Source organism: Monodon monoceros, unplaced genomic scaffold (genome assembly GCF_005190385.1).
Source record: "Monodon monoceros isolate NGI ecotype Baffin Bay Population unplaced genomic scaffold, NGI_Narwhal_1 Super_Scaffold_21, whole genome shotgun sequence".
NCBI classification, from domain to species: domain Eukaryota; kingdom Metazoa; phylum Chordata; class Mammalia; order Artiodactyla; family Monodontidae; genus Monodon; species Monodon monoceros.
In genome coordinates this window covers 149,018,848-149,046,378 of record NW_021703778.1, presented here as the reverse complement: position 1 = coordinate 149,046,378, position 27,531 = coordinate 149,018,848, and the positions used below count along the sequence as shown (strand labels likewise).

General features: G+C 43.4%; 1 protein-coding gene across 1 annotated transcript; it reads left to right on the top strand.

The window, feature by feature from the left end:
* The first annotated feature begins 58 nt into the window (after window positions 1–58).
* On the top strand, window positions 59–24,909 carry VIPAS39 (VPS33B interacting protein, apical-basolateral polarity regulator, spe-39 homolog). The gene is made up of 20 exons (XM_029239170.1): window positions 59–153; window positions 2,899–2,991; window positions 3,845–3,950; window positions 6,270–6,413; window positions 7,519–7,557; window positions 7,911–7,975; window positions 8,698–8,754; window positions 12,534–12,626; window positions 13,274–13,307; window positions 13,813–13,915; window positions 16,183–16,210; window positions 17,578–17,651; window positions 19,094–19,169; window positions 19,609–19,743; window positions 20,352–20,393; window positions 20,716–20,805; window positions 21,877–21,963; window positions 22,541–22,630; window positions 23,050–23,154; window positions 23,911–24,909. Exons 2-20 carry the CDS (start codon window positions 2,899–2,901, stop codon window positions 23,929–23,931), a joined length of 1,482 nt encoding a protein of 493 aa, XP_029095003.1. The 5' UTR covers window positions 59–153; the 3' UTR covers window positions 23,932–24,909.
* The last annotated feature ends 2,622 nt before the right edge of the window (window positions 24,910–27,531 follow it).

The window sequence follows — 27,531 nt, the reverse complement described above, 5'->3', positions numbered from 1 at the left end:
GACCCCACGGACCTCGTCCCCACAGCCGACCGCCTCTCTCCGGGAATATCCCCTTCCGCCTCTTTTCTATGCCGCATAACCTGTCTAGAAAGGCCGGACCAACGGCTGAGGACTCTGACGCTGACCTGAGAGGGAGGGCTCGGTGTGGAAGAGGTGAGGGTGTCCCAAAGCCCTTGGGCCACATATCTGGCCAAGTCAAGCCTCTCCGCATCCATATCCTTTCACCCTGTTCTCTGAGGCGTCCCTAGGCCCCCCAGGCCTGACTCTGTTACTCTAGTCCCGGCGACCCGTGGGCAGGCAGCCGCTGTCCACTCGGGGTTGGGGCCGCGAGTGAGGCCAGACAACTGATTTTGAACGAGCATTTACTGTACCAGGGTTCTGGGCTCTGGCCACTGTGGTTGATCCGTGTTTCCTGGACGTTCGCCCGTAGAGTCTTATTAGTTTAACCCACATTTCCTCGTCTCAGTTCGTAGCCTGGCTCTAAAAATGATAAATGAATCCGAATGTAACTTCTCAGTAGCTGGTTTCTGGGGTGTCCTAAGGCCGGGAGCGTGTTGGTTATAGATATTTTTGGTTGAATCGTTTTCCTTTCTTTGTCATGTTCCTGTTCTTCCCTCGGATCTACTACGCTATATGGTGGGATCTCAGTAAACAAGCGACAAGGACAAGCCTTTGAAATATTTTAAATCATGTTGAAGCAGTTTTCTCAGTCCCTCTTAAAATTGTACCTGGTTGCTTTATAAATTCTAGAACCGTTAAATCATTATCTTTTTATTTGCTAAGTAAATCTGTGTTCTGACTTGGAGCTAGAAGTACAGATTAGTGTCAGATGTCCACTGCTGTTGCATGGTTAAAAAAGATTCCAGAAATCCTCTGGTGGATTTTTGGGTTTGTTAGACACATTCTATGCCCATCCGTAGATATTTACATTTATTTATTTACTGTAGTAATGACCTGCCTTCGTTTTCCCTAGAGTGATAAAAGGACCATGCAGATCAGAGTGGAAATGACCCAGGAGACAGAAAACCTGGATTAGCTAGGAGCAGCTAGCTTTAGCTTAATACTTCGATAGTTAATCCTTTTTTGTCTCATTTCCCTCATCAGTGAAATGGAATCTGCCAGGCCTGCGTTACAGGGTTGTTCTGAGGATTACAAAGTGCTTTATAAACCGGCACCTGTATCAGAGGCATTTACCTGCTGCATGCACACCTTCAGTGTTTGTGATGGCTACTCAGAATTTTTGTATCAAAATTTTTTTAAGCTTCAGGAATGCTTTGAAATATTCTTCTAGCTTTTTCCAAGATAGCGATTTATTAATAATAAAAATTAATACTGAACATTAGTTTTCTGTCAGCATATGTGCTTTACATGTATTGTTTTAACTGGTTTAAGCCTCACACCAGTCTTAAAAGGTAGGTTTCTATTGTTACGCCCAAATTTTGCAGATGGCTGAGATAGAAAGATGGCAGAAGATATCCTATACTAAAAACAACTAACATTTAGTATTTGCTCTATGCTAGGCAGTTTGTTAGCTGTTCCTTGACTCCTATTCTTCACTGCAACCCTGTGAGGTAGGATATCACTTTCTCCAAGGCTTAGAAGTAAATAACAATATTTACCCAGTTTGCTCAGAATTGGAGAAGCGACATTTGAATTCAAGTCTGCCTGACTACAAAGCCTATGCTTGTTCCAATATAAGGGATGATTTTATTGTTTCTGCTAGCTTTTTTATTTGGTTTTGACTCCCTGGATTAAATATACAAAAAGATTTTTAAGCCATATTTGGGTTCAGTAGAAATCAATTAGTGATGTCCGCAATGGGAAAGAACCAGATAGTAAAAAGTTCTCTTCCTACCTTTGCCATCCCTGGATCCCCTGAAAACACAGTGAGAGCAGAGTATGTTAAGGGCCATTGGGAGCCTCAATGGGGCTGCCATGATGAGGTTTCTTAACCTTCTATTGAGAAAGGTGCTACTGAGATGAAAGAAAAAGCAAATTGATATTTTAGAATTTGACACTTTGTAGCCTTTGGAGTTATTTTGGGTGCTGTGGAAGGTTCAGTACCTGGTTCTTGGCTTACATCAGTTTTCACTCTAATCCAGTTGGCATTGATAGTTTAGTCTGTAATTCTAAGGCAAAACTTTTTTTCGGGGTGAAATCTAATTTTAGAGTAGTTATGAGAGGGACTTGTGTTTTGACTGATTCTTTATATACTTTTTTGGCCATGCCCTCATTTCCCACATTTTGGCCAATACTTGTTAATAAATTAATCATGATTTGAAGATACAAGGGGGATAATTTAGCTTCCTTTAATTGCTTGCTTGCCTTAAGGCATTTAACAAGCACACATGAGAGCAAGATATATGTCAGTTTTATTCACTGTAGTATTCCCAGAGCCTAGAACAGTGCCTCAGAGATGGTACTCAGTAGATATATGTTGAGTACATGAATGCAGTTATTATCTGTTATATTCTTGCTTTGATTGATATTGTATATTCAGCAAAGTTCGTGATGCATTCTTTTAACACTTGCCTGCTTTGTACTATTACCTTTATACATAACCTATGCTGATTACCCGAGTTCTATTGTAGGGTCCTTCAGAGAGGGACTATTTTTTGCACTTTAAATATTCCTTACAGCACCTGAGAGAGTGCCGTGAAGAAAGTAGCAGCTCTAAGAATGAATGACTACTTGTGGGTAATCAGAGGATCAAAAGTATGATTTGATTGGAGACCCAAGGATCTGATTTTATATGGCATGTTCAGTATTTGCTTTACCAGACACTTTCACACATGCCTGATTACTGTGGGGAGTTTGTAGTCTAGGAACTTAAAACTTCTGGAGCTCTTTTGAGGGGAATCCAGAAAGGGACATATATCTATCTTCCTCTCACTCCAGATGAATCGGACAAAGGGTGATGAGGAGGAGTATTGGAATAGCTCCAAGTTCAAGGCTTTCACCTTTGATGACGAAGATGATGAGCTCTCACAGGTAGGTTTCCATGAACAGTTGCTGAAGGTCTCACCCTCTTCCACTGTGTACCCTTCCCCTTGCATCCTCAGTAACCTGTCTCCATGAGGCTCAGAAGTGTTTTCAGTCAGATCTTTAGAAAAATCATGGAAAAGAACCCTGAGAAAAGAGGGGGATTGTAAAAACCAACTCTCTGCCCTTTTTCCTTTACATTCTTAAGATGATTGATTTCTTTGAGTTTTTTTTTTCAAGAACCCCCCTGTCTTTTATCATGTGATATAATTTATTATTATTATTATTATTTATTTATATATTTTTTGCGGTACGCGGGCCTCTCACTGTTGTGGCGTCTCCAATTGCGGAGCACAGGCTCCGGACGCGCAGGCTCAGCGGCCATGGCTCACGGGCCCAGCCGCTCCGCGGCATGTTGGATCTTCCCGGACCAGGGCACGAACCCGCGTCCCCTGCATCGGCAGGCAGACTCTCAACCACTGCGCCACCAGGGAAGCCCAATTTATTATTTTTGAAGGATGAACTGGATTGGAAGTTTGTCTTTATTGTGTCTATTTTACAAATGGGGAAGCAGATTCATTTTTGGAGAGATGGATAACCTCACTACAAAGCAAGTCAATACCAGGAGTGTGATTAGAATTCAAAAGCAGTTTTGATTCCTCCTGACCTTTTGTCACTGGACTCCAGTGTTGGCTAAAAAGCAAATTGTTTTCTTGGCAAATGTCTAGCAGGCTAGGCTTTCAGTTGCAGAGGGTGAAAACGTTGGCCATCTTCAAGAGCCAGTTCCTCAGCCTTCTTGGCTGTCAGAAAGAGAGGTGAGAGTGATGACTGCCTGAGTGCCCTGCCTTATGTCTGTCTGCAGTTAAAGGAATCCAAGCGGGCAGTGAATAGCCTTCGAGACTTTGTGGATGATGATGATGACGACGATGACCTGGAGAGAGTCAGCTGGAGCGGGGAACCTGTGGGAAGTAAGTACAAGAGGCCCTAGGAAGGATTAATTATTCAGGGTTCTTACCACTAGTAAAGTCTCCTCAATACTTGTCAGGGAAGGGAATGAGGCTAAACTATTTTCAGATGAGCACACATCTGGAAATTTAACCCAGGAGAAGATACTGGGGAAGTACAGCAGTAGTTTCCATGCGGCTCTCTAGGCCTGCTACCCTAGGGCTAATGCTTGGCTGGCTATTTCAGACTTATTTGGGGTGCTTGTTAAAATTAGATTTCTAGGTTTCACTCCAGAGACTCTGCTTCAGTAGGTCTTGGGGATGGGGGTGGTTGGGGGGTAGGGTGGGGTCTCAATTGATAATAAGCACTGCAGATGCTTCTGATATGCAGTCATATTTGGGAACTGCTGACTGAAATGCTCATAACTGGCTAGCAGAACTGATTTCCTTAGCCACCAAGTCTCACTGCTTAGCTGTTCGTAATACCACTTACACCTTTGCAGAGTCCATCTGACTTTTTTTTTTAAATTTTCATTTATTTATTTATTTATTTAGGCTGCCTTGGGCCTTCGTTGCTGCTGGCGGGCGGTGCTCGGGCTTCTCACTGCCGTGCTCGGGCTTCTTGTTGCGGAGCTCTAGGCTCGCAGGCTCTGCAGCACAGGCTCAGTAGTTGTGGCGCATGGGCTTAGTTGCTCCACGGCATGTGGGATCTTCCCGGACCAGGGCTCGAATCCGTGTCCCCAGCATTGGCAGGCAGATTCTTTTTTTTTTTTTGGGGGGTACGTGGGCCTCACTGCTGTGGCCTCTCCCGTTGCGGAGCACAGGCTCCGGACATGCAGGCTCAGTGGCCATGGCTCACGGGCCTAGCCGCTCCGCGGCATGTGGGATCTTCCCGGACCGGGGCACGAACCTGTGTCCCCTGCATCAGCAGGTGGACTCTCAACCACTGTGCCACCAGGGAAGCCCGGCAGGCAGATTCTTAACCACTGCACCACCAGGGAAGTCCCTTCATCTGACTTTTAAGTGTATTTTTAAAGCTTTTTTGTTTTTAAACTCTGCTAATTCAGTGGGGGGATTTTTTTTTTTTTTTTTTTGGCTGTGTTGGGTCTTCGTTTCTGTGCGAGGGCTTTCTCTAGTTGCGGCAAGCGGGGGCCACTCTTCATCACGGTGCGTGGGCCTCTCACTATCACGGCCTCTCCTGTTGTGGAGCACAGGCTCCATACACGCAGGCTCAGTAGTTGTGGCTCACGGGCCTAGTTGCTCCGTGGCATGTGGGATCTTCCCAGACCAGGGCTCGAACCCATGTCCCCTGCATTGGCAGGCAGATTCTCAACCACTGCGCCACCAGGGAAGCCCAAGTTTTTTTTTAAACTGGGAAATACTGTCACATGATTTAAAAAGTAAAAAGTATTTAAGGCACACAGTGAAAAGTTTCCCTCCCCCACTGTCATGCATCTACTCAGTTCTTAGGCCCTGGCCACCCAAAATACAACTGCTGTTGTTTGCTTTCTGTGTATTCAACTAAAGATTCTTTTTGCATTTGGAAATACATACAGGAATATATATTTTTACTCCCTTTTTTACACCAGTGGTAGCATACTTTATACCCTGCTCTTTTCACTTGACAGTATAGCTTGAAGATCTTTCCATATCAGTGCATAAAGAGCTTTCTCATTCTGCCTCTTCGTTTTCAAAAATAGCAGCATAGTATACATTGTATGGATTTCTCATAATTTATTTAACCAGTCCACTGTTGATGAACTTTAGATTGTTTCCAGTCTTCTGTTGTTTATATTGCAGTCAATAACCTTGTATTTTGCCCATATAAGAGTGTCCGAAAGATCAATTCCTAGAGTGGAATTACTGCCAGAGAATATTTGCATCTGTGTTGGTTAGATATTGCCAAGTTGCCTTTCACAGGGGTTGCACCAGTTTGCACTCCCACCAGCAGTGTCAGAGTATTCCTTTCTCTACCACAGCCTTGGCAACACAGGGTATTACCAAACTTCTGGGTCTTTGCCAGTCTTACAGGGGGCCAGTGGTATCTCAGTGTACTTTTATTTTGTGTAATTCTCTTACTAAGAGTGAGGTTGAGCATCTTTTCACATGTTTAATAGCCACTTGTATTTCCTTTTCTGTGATCCATTTATTCAGTTCCTTTGCCCCTTTTTTCTGTTGATGGGTCTATTTGATTCTGTCCTTTCTCCCTGCCCCAATTTTTTAAGTTCATGTTGACAAGGGACCAGAGCCTCTAATGAAAATCTTTTAGAGTTTATTGGAATGCTGGATGCCAAGGCATTATTTTGGATGAGAATTACTGATCTAGATCTTATTATCTTGCAGGTATCTCGTGGTCCATCAAAGAGACTGCTAGTAATAGTGGGTCAAACCATGAGTGTGAACAGCTAAAGAACCGAAACAGCTTCTCCTCCTATGCACAACTACCCAAACCTGCTTCTACCTACTCCCTGAGCAGCCTTTTTAGAGGTAAAGAGTGATGGTTAAAGGGACAGGGAGTCCTTTTCTTTTTCTTAAAAAAACCGCTGAGGCTATAATTTTCATTTACTCTGTAAGAAAAAGATTATTGAGGGACAAAAAATCTTTGGAGCTGGCAGTTGGGGATCAGGCAGGGCAGAAGTGAGGGGAATTCACAGGGCTTGGACTGGGTTTCTAGAACATGATGAACAAAACTGACATTAACCCTGTGACAGGTACTGAAGAAATTTGCCTAGGTCAGAATTCCTCCCTACCCCTGTGCGTTTCTGTTGGAAATCCTTGTGCACTGCTGGTGGGAATATAAAATGGTACAACCACTGTGGAAGACAGTTTGGTAGTTCCTCAAAAAATTCAACATAGAACAATCATATGATCCAGCAGGCCACTTCTAGGTATATACCAAAAAGAGTTCAAAGCAGGGACTTGAACCGGTATTTTTATACACCAGTGTTCATAATACCATTATTCAGAATAGCCACAATATGGAAACAACCCAAATGTCCGTTGACTGAAGAATGAATAAGCAAAATGTGGCATGTATATGCAGTGGAATATTATGCAGCATTAAAAAGGATCAAAATTCTCATACATGCTACAACATGGATGAACCTTGAGGACATTATGCTAAGTGAATTAAGCCAGACATACAAGGACATATACTGTATGGTTCCATTCTGTGAGATACCTAGAATAGTCAGATTCATAGAGATAGAAAGTAGAATAGTGGTTACCAGGGGATGAGAGTAAGGAGGAATGGGAGGTAGTGTTTAATGGGTACAGAGTCTCAATTTGGGATGATGAGAAGTTTCTGGAGATGGATAGTAGTGATGATTGTACATTGTGGATGTACTCAGTACCACTGAACTGTGTACTTAAAAATGGTAAAGTTATGTTATGTATATTTTAACCACAATTTTAAAAACTGTTCCTCAGTGCCTTTTTTTTTGTAGCACCTCAAATTTCTGAAGTTGAATAAAAACTTTTTTAAGCCTTAAGTTCTCATATTGCATAAAAAAGTTCTATGTGCACTGCATCCTTAACCAAGCCTGAATGGCTCTGACTTGAACTGTTGACCTTATGTGTACTTTACCTTTAGGGAGAACTAGACCTGGAAGTTTCCAGTCCCTCTCTGATGGTAGGCATTGACCCTCTTCTCTTGATTACTGTGGGAGATGTTACTGATCTGGGGTACAACCTGGGGAGTCATGGGGACAAGTGATAATTAGATGATGACATTTCTTCTGAATCTATCATCATTATTAGAAAGATTTTCTGATGCTGAGTAAGGAGGTCAAGACCATTCGGTTACAGGGGCAAAGGGTAACTTCTAGGGATGCTGTCTTTGGGGGAGGAATGGGATCTACTTTGGGCCATAATGATACCTTGGGGGCCAAATGAAAAAAAAAAATGTGCCTGAGAAGGAAGCAGTAGAGGAAGGGAATGGCAGGAGATGGTGCCTTTCTGAATCAGTTGCCTGTTCTTTTTCAGCTCTGTCGGACACACCTGCCAAGAGCTATGCTCCAGAGCTAGGGAGACCCAAGGGGGAGTATAGGGTGAGTTATATCCTACACTGTGTTATATCTTTACACACAGTTTGACATACTTTGACATATGTTATCTTGCTTGATTTTCTCAAATCTTTGAGCAGGTATGATTTTAAACCCCTTTTATAGGTAAGAAAACTGGATTTCTAAACAGAACTTGCCTGGAGTCTCACAGCTAGTTAAATGGTGGAACTTGGACTCAGAATCTCTATTTTCTGATTCAGTCCTGGCACACTTTCCTTACCCATTATGCTGCCTTTTTTAGGTTGTACTTTGAAACTTTTGATCACCACTGTGGTCTGGAAGCTTGGTGGAACTCATATTCCCATGAAGCACATAAAAAAGCAAATCGATTCAAAAGGAAGAAACGATATCATAAGGTCCAAAAAAGGAACACGTTCCTCTCTTTCCCTCTGTTGGCAAAGCCGTTAATTAGAGTCCCAAAACTGCATTTAGGGGTTGAAATCCTGAATCACTTAGGCATAGCGTTGCTGGTTTTGTTAGTTGATCCATTCCCTGTATGATCCAACTCCTCCTGCCTGTATTGTCTCTGTTCTAGTTCCTTAAGAAACTCAGAACAAGACCATCCCAGTTCTTATTTTTTCATCCGTTTCCTTCCACAAAATATCTTCCCTTTAGGGACTAAGTTTATGAGTTTGAGATGAGGAGCGGGCACACTTACAATTCTGATCCCTTAACTTCCTGGGATTCATGCGTTGCTAATATTTCAGGATTACAGCAATGATTGGAGCCCCCGTGACACAGTGCGACGCCTTCGGAAGGGCAAGGTAAGGCCACTGGGGAGAGAATTCTTGTGAGATTTTTTGGGAAGCTGGGCAGCTTGACGTTTCTCTTCAGTTATATTTGTTAAATGAAGTGGTTTTCAGGAGGAAAATCAATCCACTAAGAAGACAAGTCAGCTGCAAAATTTCTGATTCTCCAGGGTTTAGTGTTGCTTTGATGGGGAAGGGGGGAAAGAGTGATGGATGAGAGTGAAAAGTAGTGCCTGTAAGAGTGAGAACAATCTTTTATGTTTAGGTCTGATCCATTGTGAGTTAACTTTTGTGTATGGTGTGAGGTAAAAATTGACATTCATTTTTTCCCATGTGGTTCTCCATTTGTTCCAGCAGTATTTGTTGAAAAGCCTATTCTTTCCGCATTGAATTACTTTGGTGCCTTTGTCAAAAATGAATTGGCCATATATACGTAGGTCTCTTTTTGGACTCTCTTCTGGTTGATTGATTTGTCTATCCTTATGCCATTACCAAGGCCTTGATTATTGTAGCTTTGTAGTAAACCTTGAAATCAGGTAATATAAGTTATTCAGCTTTATTCTTCTCTTCCAAAATTATTTCAGCTATTCTAGATCCTTTGTATTTCCATATATATTTTACTATCAGCTTGTCAGTGTCTACAAAAGAGCTGCTGGGATTTTGATTGGGATTGCATTGAATCTATATACCAATTTTGGGAGAATTGACATCATAATAATTAATGGATCAAAATGGATCATAAACCTAAATGTAGAATAAGTGCTAAAACTATAAAACTAGAAGAAAATATAGGTGAAAATCTTTGTGACCTTGGGTTAGGCAAAGACTTATTACCTAAGCACACAAAAACCATCAAATGGAAAGGGAAAAATTGAAAAGATGGACTTCACCAAAATTAAGAACTTTTGTTCTTTTTTTTTTTTTTTTTTGCAGTATGCGGGCCTCTCACTGTTGTGGCCTCTCCTGTTGTGGAGCACAGGCTCCAGACACGCAGGCTCAGCGGCCATGGCTCACGGGCCCAGCTGCTCTGCGGCATGTGGGATCCTCCCGGCCCGGGGCGCGAACCCGCGTCCCCTGCATCGGCAGGTGGACTCTCAACCACTGTGCCACCAGGGAAGCCCAGAACTTTTGTTCTTTAAAAACACTGTTAAAAACACAAAAAGACGGGCTTCCCTGGTGGTGCAGTGGTTAAGAATCTGCCTGCCAATGCAGGGGACATGGGTTTGAGCCCTGGTCTGGGAAGATCCCACATGCCATGGAGCAGCTAAGCCCGTGCACCACAACTACTGAGCCTGCGCTCTAGAGCCCACAAGCCACAACTACTGAAGCCTGCATGCCTAGAGCCCGTGCTCCACAACGAGAGAAACCACCGCAATGAGAAGCCCGTGCACCTCAACGAACAGTAGCCCCCTCTTGATGCAGTTAGAGAAAGCCCTCATGCAGCAGCGAAGACCCAGTGCAGCCAAAAATAAATAAAATGAAATAAATTCAAATGAACAGACAAACGAAAGAAATCACAAAAAGACCATAGCTAGGAGAAAATATGTGCAAAATACATGTGTCATAAAGGATTTTATCCAGAATATGTATATAAAATATAACGAATTATCTTCAGTAATAAGATAAACAATCCAATTTTTTTTTTTTAAACTTTTTAAAATCTTTCTGGCTGCGTTGGGTCTTTGTTGCTGTGTGCAGGCTTTCCCTAGTTGCGGCAAGCGTGGGCTACTCTTCGTTGCAGTGCGCTGGCTTCTCATTGTGGTGGCTTCCCTTGTGGAGCACGGACTCTAGGCGCGTGGGCTTCAGTAGTTGTAGCAGGCGGGCTCTAGGTGCACAGCCTTCAGTAGTTGTGGCACACAGGCTTAGTTGTTCCGCAGCATGTGGGATCTTCCCAGACCAGGGATCAAACCCATGTCCTCTGCATTGGCAGGCAGATTCTTAACTGCTGCGCCACTAGGGAAGTCCCAAACAATCCAATTTAAAAATTGGCTCAAGGGGACTTCACTGGTGGTCCAGTGGTAAAGAATCTGCCTTACAATGCAGGGGACGCAGGTTTGATCCCTGGTCAGGGAACTAAGATCCCACATGCCATGGGTCAACTAAGCCCACGAGGCACAACTACTGAGCTCGTGTGCCTCAACTAGAGAGCCTGTGTGCTGCAAACTACAGAGCCCACACACCCTGGAGCCTGCACGCCACAACTAGAGAGAGAAAACCCACATGCCACAGCTAGAGAGAAGCCCACGCGCCGCAACGAATAGCCCATGTGGCAACGAAAGATCCTGCATGCCTCTACCAAGATCCCGTGTGCCACAACTAAGACCTGACGAAGCCAAAAATAAATTAAATAAATAAATAATAAATCTTTTAAAATAAATAAATAAAAATTGGCTCAAGATTTGACTAGTTATATCACAAAAAAGATACATAAGTGGCCAATAATCACTTGAAAAGATGCTCAACATTATCAGTTATCAAGAAAACATGAATTAAAACTGAGATATCACTATACAGCCACTGTAATGGCTAAATTTAAAAATACTGATCTTACCACGCATTGGGAGGATGCAGAGCAGCTGGAACTCTCATACAGTGCAAGCAGGAAGGTAGAATGGTAAAACTACTTTGGGAAGTAGTCTGACAGTTTCTTACAAAATTAAACACATTTAGTTTCACTACTAGACATTTACAATCCAGGAGGAATGAAAATGTGTTCATACAAAGACTTGTACTCAGATGTTCATAGTAACTTTATTTGTTACGGCCCCTAAAGTGGAAATAACTCAAATATCCATCAGTAAGTAAATGGATTAAAAACTTGTGGTATGCCCATACAATGGAAAACTACTCACCAGTAAATAGGAGCAAACTACTAATACCACAACATATAGATCCATCTCAGAAACATTATATTGAGTGAAAAGCCAGATACAAAAGAGTACATATTGTATGATTCTGTTTTTCTGAAAGTCTAGAAAAGGCAAAATTTTAGTGACAAAACAGATCAGTGGTTGTTGGGGGGTAGGGATGGGAGAAGGGTATTGACATCAGAGTGGACAAGGGAACTTTCTGGGGTGATGGAAATGTTCTGTTTCTTGATTGTGGTAGTAGTTACATGGAATTATTTAATTGCCAAACTCACTGAACTGTACACTTAAATAGGGTAGATTTTATGCTATGTAAATTATGCCCCATTAAAAAGAGAACAAGTTGGCCTCAGATAGCTGGTCCCCCACTGTCTCCGGTGGCAGGGCGTACCCTGCGGAACTTCGGGACCAGGGTCCGGTGCAGAGAGCCCTTCGTCCTAGGACATAGGGCGCTGCTGGAAAGGCAGCCACCACCTTGCCCATCACACACCACACGTTCCTGGGGAACCTGGTCCTAAACTATTCGTAGACAACCTGCTTCTGGATCAGCGTCTCGTTCGTAGCAGAGCAGCTCCCTCGCTGCGACCTACTGAAAGTCGGCCCTCAACACAAGGGTTTGAAAACAAACAAACAAACCGAAAAAACAGATTTAAAGAAAAAGAGGAAAAGAGAACAAGTGAGCTCTCTACCCGTTGACTTTGGCAAGAGTTCATCAGGACATCAGCATCTTCTAGAGCATAAGGCTGAACTAGGGAGGGTATGATGGGAATCTCTTGGCTCATAGAGTGCTGGGAGCTGTTGTGTAAAAACAAAGAAGCTCTCCTTGGGGACATTTTAGTTTATTCTTGCCCATTCTTCAGTATTCAGTGACAAAAGAATATAGGAAATTGTCTTCCTTGCACACCAATTCTGTTCTTACGCTGCCAGGTCTGCTCCCTGGAAAGATTCCGCTCCTTACAGGACAAGCTACAACTCCTAGAAGAAGCAGTAAGCATGCATGATGGAAACGTCATCACTGCGGTGAGTTGTGGGTTTTGTTGTTGTTTAAGTATTGTTTTCATTTGTTTCTGAAAGTCTAATCAGAATAGATTTTTTAAAAATCTATTTATTTGAAGTATAGTTGATTTACAGTGTTGTGTTAGTTTTGAGTGTACAGTGAAGTGATTCAGTTATATATGTAGCTATTCTTTTTCAGATTCTATTGGGTATAGTTCTCTGTGCTATACAGTAGGTCCTTGTTGGTAATGTCAAGTAGAGACCCTGGGTTTCCTCTTGAAGTGGAAGATTCTCAGAAGTACGTGTTCTAAGGCTTAGCTGGCAGGATATGCATTGTGTGTGGCACTCTTGATTATGACCCAGAAGCAGTAGGTTGGCCACTTCGTGTTCTCAAAAATAATCTGAAGGAGGAGAGATGTGAGAGCAGCTTCTCACACAGGGAGGGAGGTGCCTCTCACCAGTAGGGGCACAGGTATGTGGACTCCCAAGACACAGCTCATTCCATATGTCCATCACCTGTCCTTCTATCACATAGAGAAACCTATTGTATAGACCGGCAGAGATTCCTAATGAGTTGCTGGCCTCATTCCTAGACATCAGGGGCTCAGGCAGGGCCTTGTGTTTGGACGGTTACACAGGATAATTCATTCTTAGTTCTCTTTTTCCTCTAGGTTCTGATCTTCCTGAAGAGGACATTGAGCAAAGGTGAGCGTGGTTTAAGGGAAATCTTCAGTCAGTAAGGTGTCTACTACATTTGAAGGGAGAATGGCATTGTGGCTTTCATACCAGAATTTACCAGCATCAAGTCTATTTTAGGGACAGCTGGGGTGGCCTGAGACTTCTGAATACACATCACAACCGTGAGGGCAGTTGTTCTTCCTTTAGGGTGATAACTACAGTAACTACAAAGCCCCTCCATTTATTGGACAGACAGGCTATGTGGGTTTGAGGATGTGAAAGTCCATGCTCAGTGCCTGATGTTTGTGTTGGTGAGAACTGAAAGTTAGCACAAAGGCTAAGCATTGCCCTGGACCATGGAGTATGTTGCTGGTGGGTTGAGCCATAGGGATGGGCACCATAGAAAACCATTCCTAGCTTCTGGTGGATTTTGAGGAGATCATGTTTGGAATGTGTGAGTAGGGAGAGCAATTTCCTATTGAGTAATAGGCTTTAATCTTTCCCCATCTAACTCCTTCTTCCTGCCTGCTAGAGATCCTCTTCCGAGAGCTGGAGGTACGGCAGGTTGCCCTGAGACATCTCATTCACTTCCTTAAGGAGATAGGGGATCAAAAGCTGCTTTTGGACCTCTTTAGGTAAGAACTGATCATCTGGTCTATAAAGTTCGTTAAGTACTTTGTTCAAAGCACTCTGGGCGATAATACAGAGAAAGAGAGGACACTGCCCCTCTTTTATGGAAATGCTTATCAGACAGGATATTGAGACGTGATGGGAGAATTCCTTGGCGATCCAGTGGTTAGGACTTGGCACTTTCACTGCCATGGCCAGGGTTAAGTCTGGGTTAGGGAATTAAGATCCTGCAAGCCGTGCAGCACGGCCAAAAAAAAAAAGAAAGAAAAAAAGAAAGAAAAAAGAAACATGATGGGATAACTAATAATGTACCACAACCTGTGATAAAGTGACCGTGCAGCAGGTGCTTAAGAACCAGGCTCTGGAGTCAAGCACCTGCGTTGAATATTGTCTCCACCACTTAGTTCATAGCGTGACCTTGAGCAAGTTACTCAACCTCTCCAAGCATCAGTTTTCACATCTGTAAAATGGAGATGATGATACCCACCCCACAGGTCATTATGAAGATGAAAAGAGTTCGTGTGTATAAACACTCAGCATAATGCCTAGTCTGTAGTATTAATATTTATTACGTATTTTCTTACAAAAGACCTAGAATAAAGGTATCTTTTATTACTTGGTCCCCAGTGATGCCAGTGAGAAGTACAGTGGAAGAGCAGAAGAAGCATATATAATTTTCAGTCAGGATATCTGCGGAGAGCCTCATGGAAGTGATTAGGAATTGAGTTGGGCCTGTGAGACTAGGTAGGATTTCGATAGGTAGAGAGGCAAGAGGTAGGCGTATCTACTGGGGGCGGCTGTCTTCTATCATGTGTTTCTTCCCTGTCTCATTTCAACTGGTAGGGACTATTTTATGTCCTTTCTTCAGTATCAGAGAAGGGGCTGGAACCTCTGTTTAGGCTGACATGTGGCCCAAGGTAACTTCATTTACCCCATGGCTTCAGCACAGTGATGAGCTGCCCTGAAGACTAAGGTGGGGAAAGCAGGTCACCTGGGCAGGATCAAGATTACAGATGGTTAGCCAGGAATTTGCAGAAGACATGTTCATCGAGACAGGTTGTTCCCCCAACCCTTTCCTCCCTCCCTCCTTCCTTCTTTCCTTCCTTCTTTCCCTCCTAATCAACAAGGCTTTATTAAGTATCACCTCTATGCCAAATTAGTGATGTTAATTATAGTGGTCCATTTAGGGTAAGAAGACAAGTCTTTGTTCTCCAAGGCCTTACCACCTTTGGGGAGAGACCAAACACATTGTATGCTGTACCTGAAAACAACAGAGGGCAGTATAGACAATCTGTTTCCAAGATTGTAATGACAGAGAAAAGTGTTTTCATCTTTAAAAAAAAAAAAAAAACAGGGGGCTTCCCTGGTGGCGCAGTGGTTGAGAGTCCGCCTGCCGATGCAGGGGACGCGGGTTCGTGCCCCGGTCCGGGAGGATCCCACATGCTGCGGATCAGCTGGGCCCGTGAGCCATGGCCACTGAGCCTGCAGGTCTGGAGCCTGTGCTCCGCAACGGGAGAGGCCACAGCAGTGAGAGGCCCGCGTAGCGCAAAAAAAAACCCCTGGTGGCGCAGTGGTTAAGAATCCGCCTGCCAATGCAGTGAACACGGGTTCGAGCCCTGGTCCAGGAAGATCCCATATGCCATGGAGCAACTAAGCCCGTGCGCCACAACTACTGAGCCTGCGCTCTAGATCCCACGAGCCACGACTACGGAGCCTGTGAGCCACAACTACTGAAGCCTGCGCGCCTAGAGCCCGTGCTCCGCAACAAGAGAAGCCACCACAATGAGAAGCCTGCGCACCGCAATGAAGAGTAGCCCCCGCTCGCCGCAACCAGAGAAAGCCTGCGCGCAGCAACGAAGACCCAATGCAACCAAAAATAAATAAACAAATAAATACATTTATTAAAAAAAAAAACTCTTCAGCTGTATTTAAAAAAAAAAACAAAAAACAGAAGACTGCTGTGGGCTAAGGTTTTGCGGAGGCTCTGAGCCTTTCTGTCAGATCTGTTAACATTACAGTTATTAGTGCCCTGCAGTGTCTTCTTTGCTCTTTGCTCAGCTAGGTAGATGGGGGAACGATGATACCTGATCCACCATGTGTTCTCAAGGTGTTGCTGATTAGTAGAGAGTTTAAGAAGAGAAGAGTTTATCTTATGTATAGAGGCAAATGAGTTTGAATTGTGTTTCTTTTAGAGCAGTCATCCTATTTTGTGAGGTTATACTGCCACACATCAATAAATAAAAATGCCCTGCTGCCTTCTGCTTCTTCCCAGGTTCCTAGATAGAACAGAAGAGCTTGCGGTAAGTGTGGCCTTTGTTTCAGTTGGGGGCCTCTTTAACAGAAGTCTAAGCCAAAACCCAGCCTCCAAGATCCCAAACTGATTGAATATTTTCTTTCCTTTGGTATTGATTATATCCAGGAGAGAAAGGCATCTGGGAAGCCTAAAAACAATCCAAATGATGTACCATTTTGTTTCTTTTTATATGCTGTTTTGATTGGGCTTATGAATAATTTTTTTTTAATAGCTGAATGAAAATTGGCCTGGTCAGTTTGGAGTTTGTCTCTTAATTTTTAGTTGTTTTCAATTCTTGGTTTGTTGGAGCTTTGGGGTTTTGGCTTCTAATACTAAAGATAATACTGAAAGCAAAGAGGGATAAGAAACCAGATACAGGTCATGAAGGAAGATAGGTCAGGCTGCTGGTGGTGCACCCAGTACACATTTTGGCTGAGAGCTCAATGACTGTTAAAATTGATTTGGGGCAAATTTTCACCATTAGAGAAGAAACTCCTGGAATACAAGAATAAATCTAAAATTTTACCAAAAATGTAATTGTATTATTCAGACTTCAGTGATCCATTTAAAAAGTTGAACATTATAGTGCAGGGGTAAGAATTTCTCAGTGCCGTCAATGTCAGGATTGTCCTTTTAGTCGCTGTACCACACATTGGTGGTAATATATTTTTAACCTTCTTTGTGCAACAGAATATAATTCAGGAAAATGTTTTTCAGTAGTATTTTGTAAAAGGAACTTGTACTTAATATTCAGGGCATGGGAAAATCTCAAAAACCCTTTATCTAAATCTACTCAAAATGATTGGGAATCTGTAGTAATCATTTTGAAAAACTTTTTGTTTACATTTTTAATTTCTGTAGGTTCAAAACTATAAGGAATTTTCTTCAAATAGCATTCTTATAAAGTTTGTTATTTTGAAGTTTGATTAATCAGTGAAAATAAATGTGTTTTGCATAACTCATTTTTATCTAAAACTTTCATATTTTCTTCATATTCTGTATTATGTTTGAATTGAAGATGATTTATCACGCATGCTGTTGTATATAAATTGGGAGTTTTTTAACCTTGTAAACTTTGCAATTGGCAAAGCTGAGAGTCTGCTTTTAGTTTATCCCCGTAGAATATGAAGATTTCCTAAGAACAACTTTTTCTTGAAACTAGTGGCTAGTGGCTACCATATTGGATAATGCAGTTAGAGATAATAATTTTGAATCATTCTTTGCCCTCCTCCCCACCCCCTGCCCCCTCATCTATTCACAGAGGAATCTCTGGTAATGAGAATTTAGTTTTTAAGCATGGGAAATCTACTTACAGAGCTACCTTGCCCTTCTGAGGAAAAGAAATAGCTCAAAGCCTTTCTCTGTTTTTTGTAGCTAACCCATTATCGAGAGCATTTGAACATTCAGGACCCCGAGAAACGAAAAGAATTTCTTAAGACCTGCATTGGGTAAGTGGGGGAGAAATGTTTTTAACTATAAATACTCTTATACAGAGCAATGAAGAGACTAAAAAAGGGTAGAATGGATGGATGGTTGCAGGGAAAGGCTAACAATGGATCATACAAGCATCGTTAATGATCATCTCATTCAGTGGTTCCAAACACTAGTCCCCCACAGAGTTTTCTCTGATAGGTGGTAAGTTGAGAATAATAAGGACAATGTAGAGAGTTTTCTCCTAAAGCTATATTTATTTAATTTGAAAGACTGCCTTTTATTCTGGGATTTTTTTTTCCCCTCCTCCTCCACCCCCTTTTTGGTAGAAAAATGGGTTGTAATTTTTTTTGTGTTTCCTTATATATTAAAAGAAAAAGTTGGCAACATTTTACCTTATATATTATTTTCAGTGTTACTGGTCCTTGAAACTCCACAGTCCAAGAACTACTGATTCAGTCCAGCTTTCATTCAGAATATAAATCCCTGTAAAAACCAGCCCCACATATTATTCTTCCAGTGATGGGGCACACAGTTCTCTGGGAAGTAGCTTTTGCTGTCTTCTTTATCTCTTCCAAAAATTGGCTGGGGATCACACTTATCTGGGAGAGTGTAATTGAATTTCAGAATTCTTCCTGGAGTGAGTGGAGTAGGGGAATAAGGCAGCACTTTCTGAAGGAAGGTCTGGGAACTGGGAGTTTAAAATCTGGCTTCGATTCCTGGCCTTACCCATTGACTTACCATATAGCTTTTAGGCAACACACTATTTGTCCCTCAACTTCTTCATGTGTAAAAATACAATGTAGTGTTGAAGATGGGACCCTTGACATTATGTAGAGCTCTGAGATCTTTACTGATCTACAAACATACCGCCGTGCTGTGTAACTTGATTTTACCTTACTACTCTGCATTAAAAAATGGCTCACATGATTCACTTAGCTGTACAGCAGAAACTAACACAACATTGTAAAGCAACTATACCCCAATAAAAATTGCTCAAAAAAAAAGAAAATTGCTAACAAAGGTAAGTGCCCCTTAAGGAGAGTTAAGCATTGACATTAAGCAATGATAGGAACCGCTGTGCTTCACGGGGATGTGGATGATAGGCAGCTGGCTAGGCTCAGTCACTAGCTAAGTGACTCGTTCATCAGACATTCCAACTCCCACAATGAGGGGATTCTAATTCATTCCTCAGCAAAATCACCAGTGACTGTATATTTCGTGGACTTTCAGGCTCCTTCTCGAATTGACAAAACCTTAAATATAAAATCCCAGCCAACGGTCTCCTCTATTTTCTGCTTTCTCTCTCTCTGCCTTTCAGGGATGCTCTAAAGGTGAACTGAGGTCAGATTTATGAAGCCCCACGAGCTTTTTATGCTTACAGTGGTGATTTGGTTTAGTTGGGTTTGTTTCCTGTTTGAGTAGAGAATGAGGTACTAACCTTCTGGCCCTCTCCCAGTTTGCCATTTTCAGCAGAAGATTCTGCACACATACAAGACCATTACACGCTCCTGGAACGTCAGATCATTATCGAGGTTAGACTCCTTGTCTCTACACTTTCTGCTTCAGTGCCAAAGCTCACTGCCATTCAGCAGATAGGAGACTTCTGCTCTGCCCACATAGGTCATTTCCTGTTACATTTTCTAAGAGCCTTTCATTCTCTCTCTCTATGTGGTAGCCTTCTGTCCATTGTCTTCAGGCATCCTTTTTCTTCTCACTTGCTATTAACCTGGAAGTATTTCCCAGAACTCCATTTCATCACTGTTTCTCTGGTCTTCCTCCATCCAACTTGGGCCTGGCATCATTTTCTGGATTTTAAGCTCCTCTGGGCCATCCTAGGCAATTCCTTTTCTTTTTCTCTTCTTTGCCTCTTTCCTAGGGTAGGAAGCACAACTGCTGTAATATTAAAGGCTTCTCTCCTGCCTCTACTCCATGGACATTGTCCTTTTTTTCACTTGGCTCACGCCACCACAGGCAAATGATCGACATCTAGAATCAGCAGGACAGACTGAAATCTTCCGGAAGCACCCCCGCAAAGCTTCTATCCTCAACATGCCGTTAGTGACGACGCTTTTCTACTCCTGCTTCTACCACTACACAGAGGCTGAGGTACAGGCAGAACGTGAAAGAAAGGCCCCACACATTCTCACTGCACAAGACGAGCATATTTCAAAGCCAGTACTTCAGCATATCCTATTTACAATGGGTGCACATAATTCTCGGCAATCCATCTGGGAAGCCTTCCCGGCTCTCAGCAGGGGTGAACCAAGAGGAGAAAAGAGGTCTGTAAGAGTTTGCATGGCTTCCAGTGAGCTGGCATGGAGCGGTGCTGCTCCCATAGCAGTCTTTGTTCAAAGGTCCATGGTTTCAAATGGATTCACACAGTACAGAGAAGAGCAGCGGGGGATAGTTACTTGTGGGTACTTTAAAAACATTTTTTGAAGAGGTGTAAATTTAATGACTATAGGTGGGCATGATCATAATGATAACAGGATTAGCATAAAGTTGGGAAATACACCATACCTATTAATCCAGTCCTCTTAAGCTGGGTTATGGTGATATCCAGTTAGACCTGATGGAGCTTTTCTCTTAAATTAATTTCCGGGTTTAAATGGTTACGGAGTGAAATGTAGACTGTCTCTGTAGTGGAAAAGAAAAGGGGAGATTGGTAGTATTTGAGAAATACCACTAAAATTCCTTCTTCACTTTCATCCTAGGGCACATTCAGCAGTCCAGTCAACCTGAAGAAGACATTTAAGGTAGATATAAATTAGTCAGTGTTTGGTAAAAGTAGTATCAGAGTAACTGCATGGAGTGGATGTTGCTTTCTATCCCTGCACAGTAGTAAGTCCCTTAACGTTCAAGGTTAAGGGGAAAATGGAGTAAGTTTGTGGGAAGTGAGGGGAGGTTTTAACCGAATGGCCTGCAGCAGTGCTGGGGCTTGGAAACCTGAGAGATTTGTGGATTTTAAGAGGCAGAATCAACACCAGGGAATATTTTTGCCTATCTTTCCAAATTCTCAAGCACATCCCCTGATGCATTTCTACTTCTCCTTAATTTCCCCTGACGTCTGTTTTCTAGATCCCAGAAAAACAGTATGTGCTGACAGCCCTGGCTGCTCGCGCCAAGCTTCGGGCCTGGCATGATGTCGATGCCCTCTTTACCACAAAGGTGGGTGCCCTGGGACTGTTCCATGCCGCTGATGCCTTGGCGATACCATCTTGTCATCCCATGCCTCCTGGGAGTCTCAAGTTCTAGTTACTGGTAGACATTTTTCCTTCAGATTTTTATTTTCCAAAGTTTCAAACCTAAAGAAAAGCTGAAAGAATAGTTAACAGCCTTCACCTGCTTCACTAATTTGTTAACATTTTTGCCATATGCTTTTTTTCTTTTGCTGAAACATTTGAAAGTAAGTTGCAGATACCATGATACTTTTCCTTTAATTACTTAAGCATTTATCTCATTTGTAACCACAATATTATCATTCTCAAGAAATTTAACATTAATATAAGAATATTATCATACATATAAATTAGCTCTTTAGAGCTGTTTTTTGTTTGTTTTTGTTTTTGTGTGCTGTCAGGATCCAGTCAAGGATCTTGCATTACATTTGGTTGTCATGTCTCTATTAGTTTATGTTTAAATATCCATTTTTCCATTATGGGTTTGACAGTTTTTTGTTCTCCCCCTTTGTTAGTTATTTAATTGGCTACATTAACTACCAAAGCAATATATGCCTGTGTCAAAATCAAACACGATATGACAGTGTAGAGGGTAAAGAGTGAAGTTCCTCTTCCATTGTCCACCTGTTCCTTTCTCAGTCCCTTCCTCAAGGCAAGCACTGTGAAAAGTTTGACGGGTGGCTTTCCAGACCTTTCCTCATGAACTGACAAGTAAACATTTATATGAATATAAAGATGTAAAGGGTAGGATTAGTCTACCCAGATAAGTTCATACTACAAGGATTGTTAAGTAAATTGCTTATTTTATTTAGCCATATTTCACAGACATTTTTCTGCATTCGTGCCTATAGATCTAAGAACTTATTTCATACCTCTGACTCTTTTCCACCCTCCTGAGTTCCTTGACTTTTCTGAAACTCTCATCTCTCTTCATTTCTCTCTCCCCCGCCTCCCATTCATCCACTCCTCATCACCATGTTATTCTAGTCTGACCATAAAACATAGGGAGATTAGCTCAGATGTCTGGCCTACCCACAGCTGCCCCATCTTCCTTTTTCAGAACTGGCTGGGCTATACCAAGAAGAGAGCACCCATTGGCTTCCATCGGGTTGTGGAAATTTTGCACAAGAACAGTGCCCCTGTCCAGGTAATGGCTCTTAGAGGGTACAGGATCTTCTAGGAAACCTAACTTTCAGCCTCTAGTGCTCAGCGATGGGAGACTTGACCTGCTCTGGTCTTATCTTAAAGGCAGCATAATGGTTGTACTGCACGTTGACATAGAAAAGGCCAGAGAAGGAAGTTCTCCTCTGCCCTTAAGAAGTAATCCAAGTCTGCCCTCTCTGAGGAGCATCTACTGTGTTTAGCCCAGGTGGAGTACTGACATACTATTCAAATGATGCAAAAAGAGAACTTAATGAGAAAGGACATCAAGGAGCAAGGGGGCACAGCACGGGGTCAGGTCTAGGGCATACCTGTTGCTGGCATGGGTATCTAGCTCTGGGATAAGGAGGAATGGGCTCTTCCCTTCTTTCCTGGGGGAGCATGGAGGTACTGCAGAGAGTCTACCTCATTTCCCTCTGCAAAACTAGTCCTGTGGTTGATGATGGGAATTGTAGACTGCAGATACTGACTCTTTTCCTTCTTCAGGATTTTTTTTTCTACCTCTCAGAGCTCTGGGTTTAATACATCTGGGAATCATTAATCAGAAGTACTTCTTTTCACAGATATTACAGGAGTATGTCAATCTAGTGGAAGATGTGGACACAAAGTTGAACTTAGCCACCAAGTTCAAGTGTCATGATGTCGTCATTGATGTGAGTCCGTAAGAAATGAAAACCCTGAGTTAGACCTCAGTGGGAAGTGGGAGATTATAGTCTCAAGTCCTAGATCCTGAGGTTCGTCTGTCAGTTTCAACTCAGTGGATAAAGTGGTCTGGCAAGAGTTAGTTTGGAGACCAGCACTCCTGTATGATTTTCCCAGCCCTCTGACTGGTTTCTCTCTGCTTTTATAAATTCGTTGCACTCGGAGAATTCATAGAACTGAATCAAGCCACGTAACCTCTGTAGACTCCTCTTCAGCATGAAGTTCAGTGGGTGCTTGACCCCACTGCTATCCCACTGTAGCTTCCTGGCTTCTCCTTGAAACTTAGCTCAAAACGGGAGTGACAAAAGGAAAAAGGCCCTTCTGGAGAAGGCTGATTGGTGGTTTTTATTGTTGTCTGTTTTGGTGATAGACTTGCCGAGACCTGAAGGATCGTCAGCAGTTGCTGGTGTACAGGAGCAAGGTGGATAAAGGATCTGCCGAGGAGGAGAAGATTGATGCCATTCTCAACAGCTCGGTGAGCAGCTGCAGCTTACGCCTCCAGCAGTGTCAGTAAACAGTTCATAGAGTAACATTGAGTTTATATTCCCATGGCCTGGATGGGATTGCTGTCAGCCAAGCCTGTGGATCTCTTGATAAGGGTCTCCTATGGGCCTACAGGGCAAAAGCACTGGTTAGAACAGCAGAAGTCACTCCTGAGATGTGGGATGACAGAAGGGTGATGTGGGGACCTTCGCTGACAATTGTAGCCCTCTGATCATTGTTAAACCTAGCAGGTAGGAAGGACTAACTGCTGAGAGTCTAGAAACAAACGTTACAGATTCAGAATATCCAAACTGCATAGTTGCCTGGGGCTGGATGTGACTTTCCTTTTGGGAGAGAGAAGTGGGTGAAATAGATTTTAGCTATTTGGGGAACACAGCTGAGTCATCTCTCATAGCAGAAAATTGCTGAGCTTATTGTTAACGTGGAGCTTAGGTCCCTGTTAGATATTTGGAACCTTCCACAAGCTAAAGCTAGTGAATCTTTGTCCTCAGGCAGGCAGAACCAGAATAAATGCCCTAAATCAGGCTTGTAAGATACAGAATAGGTATTTAATCCATCTCTAAATAAATGAACTCCCCCCCACATTAAAAAAATTTTTTTCTCAACCTCCCCCCCCTGCATCCTTCTTTTCCTTACATTACCTAGATGTGGGCCTTGTTTTATTGAATTCCATCTGCCTATCTGTAAGGATCAGTGAAAAACTGATCATTGTTTGTTTTTTTCACAGCAAATTCGATGGAAGAATTAAGTGGCATCAGCTCCCTTGAAACCTGCCTCATTTCTTCCTTTCCTGCCTGTGAAAGTAGAGAGCGCTCTTCTTGGGAGAGTTAAGCATCACATCGCTCGGGCCCATCGTCAGCAGGCAGTGCCTGCTACCTGTGGGACAGAGACTAGCACCTGGGCACCGACAGCTTCAGACCGATCTTTTGTCCAGGGGCCATCATCTGAGGGGCAAGATCTAAAGCTTTGCCTCATGAGAGACTCTCTCCACCTGGTGCTCATGTGAAGGTGGGAATAATTTCTAGATTGGGCCCATATTGGGCAAGATCTCTCTTGGTCTGCGGAAAGTGACTGCTCCAGAAAGGAAGTCTCCTCGACTGAGAGGTACAGGTGTCCTAGGGTGGCCACTCCATTCCGCTCAGCTAATTATGACCCTGGACTTGGTGCTGGACATTGGCAGTTTTGCTCTGAAGGAAGTAAGGACAGAACCGGAATGGCTGTCTCCCAAGGGGCCTCAGGAAGCGCTGCCAGTGTTGCCAGGACCTGTTGGAGGCGCCCTCACACTGTACAGAGTCCTCCGCCTCATGACAGACATTGCCAGCGTCCCTCTGCTGCCATGGTCTTCCCTTTGTACAAAAACTGGTTCCTCTCTCACCTGCACCCCGAGGTGGCCTTGTGTGACAGATGAGAGCATCCCCCTTACCTTTCCCTCCCACCCAGACCCCTAACCTTATATGGAGCTCAGATTCAGCATTGCTGGAGGAAGCTCTCCTTTTCTGCACAAATCTCATTATTTCACTAGGACCTTCCACAAGTTTCACCGGGGCTAAACTCAGCAGCTTTTCTGTTAGGCTATTAAGATGGAGGTTTTAGTTTCATGGTTGGTTTTCGAGAGGATATTCTGTAATGCCAGTTTCCTGCATTCCTGTACCAATATTAGCCTTTCTTCTCCGTGACTGAACTGCGTTTCCCAGACATGCCTAGACTCCTAATAAAGCTGCTGCTTCCTTGGTGCCTTCTCTTTCCCTCCCAGTTATTTTGTACAGAACAGTGAAGCATCTGCCCCGTCTCTTGGGACCACTACAAATCTGCCTTGGTGACAGCATTCAGCAGCCTGTCAGCACTTCAGGTTGTGGAGTAACAGTGCTTACGGCAAAGCAGGGCCATGTGGTTAACAGAGGGAGCACTGCCCCCTGGCTGAAGACCAGGCCTCTCGTCCCAGCTCTACCACTGACAAGCTGTGTGGTGCTGGGCGAGTCCCCTTCTCTCTGGACTCATTATCTTAATCTGTGAGGGGAGGGCACGATTCTCTCAGAGCTTGTAGGATTCTGTGCTTTCGTGGCTGTGTGGAGTGGGTGAAGTGGTAGGGGGAAGAGAAGATGCCCGTACAGAGGCACACAGCAGGCTTTAAGGCAATGTGGTTCTCATCTGGAGGCAATTTTGCCCCCCAAGAGACGTGTCAATATCTGGACACGCTTTTTTTTTTTTTAAAGAATTTATTATTTATTTATCTATCTATTTATTTATTGGCTGTGTTGGGTCTGTTGCTGTGCGCGGGCTTTCTCTAGTTGCGGCGAACAGGGGTTACTCTTTGTTGCAGAGCATGGGCTCTAGGTGCACGGGCTTCAGTAGTTGTGGCTCGTGGGCTCTAGAGCGCAGGCTCAGTAGTCATGGTGCACGGGCTTAGGTGCTCCGCAGCATGTGGGATCTTCCCGGACCAGGACTCGAACCCGTGTCCCCTGCATTGGCAGGCGGATTCTTAACCACTGCACCACCAGGGAAGCCCTGGAGACACTTTTTGTTGCAACAACTGGATGGAGCTCCTGGCATCTAGTGGACAGAGGCCAGGGATGCTATTAAGGATCCTACAATGCACAGGCAGCTCCCTACAACAAAAAATTATCCGGCCCCAAATGTCGGTAGTGCCAGTGTGGAGAAAGCCTGCTCTAAGGGGATCAGATTCCATCTTTTGCTCCTGTACTTTGTAATGGCCTTTGCAATTCCAGGTAACCTCATATTTGGTTCCTTTCCGAATCAACCCTCTTGCTATTGAAGAAACAGGAGTTTAATTCGCTAAATTGTGCTGAAGTTATTGACCTATCTTCAAATAAACAGTGGTGACCTAACTAGTGTATGAGGGTTCATTTAGAGAAGCAGAGCCACTAGGATTATATAGTCTGCCAGTCTGTCCACCTGTCTAATCTACATGTGGGATTCATTACAGGGCTTTGACCTTGTTCAAGTGTGGCAGCCGGTACAGTCTCTGGAAGGTTATCTTCATGTCTGGTGGTAGAGCTAGAAATCCATAGGGCAGGCAGTGGGGAAGGGAAGATGGATAAAAAGTGAGGGGAGGGGGAGCAAGGATGAGCTGGAGCCCATGAGGATGGACTGGAACCCCTGCCAGTTCTCACCGCCCCCAACCTGAGGAAGTGGATGACCTGCAGGGGAAGCTCACTGGTGGCCTTTGTCACACAGCTGAACACACCCCTGGCCCAGGAGTGTGAGAAGCTACAGGAGGATCCCAGGGAAGGTATAGCAGTTGCGGGCCCAACTGCTGCCCCACAGCAACAGCGCCGCCCACAGACAGTGAAAGTGCCTGCCCAGCCTCGCAAGCACAAACGGCTGCTGCACTTCCACCTCCAGATCCGCACGGAACCTCTCCCGTGGTGGCACACCCTAACTGGAAACAGACAGGGAAGGGAATGCTGGAAAATGTAGTTCAGCCTAGCCAACTCGATGTGTTACAACGCCACAAGCAGCAGATCCCCATTTTTGAGAATGCGTAAGTAAAGGATGGGTCTAGAATCCACGCTTATACAAGTTAACGTGTGCTGCGTTGTCATGCTGAGTTGGAAGGTTTTGAGCGTCTCTTTCCTTCGGATCAGGAAACATCACTTGCAACATTCAGATGGCCTACCCACTGTTATGGTCTAAGGAAGGGTTTCTTAGACTTGAAAACTTGTCTGCTCTTCACTTCAAGTGCTGGAGACTTTGCTTTTAAAGCGATTGACCTAACAGCCCTCCTACAAAAGGGATTAGAGAAGCCAGATACTAAAGGTCACGTTTTGTATGATTCCATTTATGTGAAATAGCCAGAAAAGGTAATTCCACAGAGATAAAAACAGATATGTGGTTGCCAGGGGCTGAGTGGGAGGGTGGGGAGGAAATGGGGAGTAACTGTTTATTGGGTATAGCGTTTCCTTTGGTGGGAGTTGAAAATGTTTTGGAACTAGAGGTAGTGGGTGAGCAACACTGAATATACTGAACTGTTCACTTTTTAATGGCTGTTTTGTGAATTTCACCTCAATAAAATTTTTTTTTAATTTAAAAAGGTTAGAGAGGAGCAGTTTTGAATTGTGATCTCAATTTTGCCATTGCTATAAAATAGATTAGAATTTTTAATATTATTTTTCCCAGCTTTATTGAGGTATAATTGACAAATAAATATTGTATATATTTAAGTGATAACAATATAATGATTTGATATACACTGTGAAATTAGTACCACAGTCAAGTTAATTAACATGTCCATCACCTCACAGTTACCTTTTTTGTGTGGGTGGTGAGAACACTTAAGATCTACTCTTAGCAAATTTCAAGTAGACAATACAGTATTCTTACCTATAGT

Bases quoted from the DNA above. Each gene is read 5' to 3' on its own strand.
- VIPAS39 (XM_029239170.1), top strand. From the start codon at position 2,899: ATGAATCGGACAAAGGGTGATGAGGAGGAGTATTGGAATAGCTCCAAG. The intron at 20,394-20,715 runs GTAGATATAAAT...TCTGTTTTCTAG, and splicing joins ACCTGAAGAAGACATTTAAG to ATCCCAGAAAAACAGTATGT. The intron at 22,631-23,049 runs GTGAGTCCGTAA...TTTTGGTGATAG, and splicing joins GTCATGATGTCGTCATTGAT to ACTTGCCGAGACCTGAAGGA.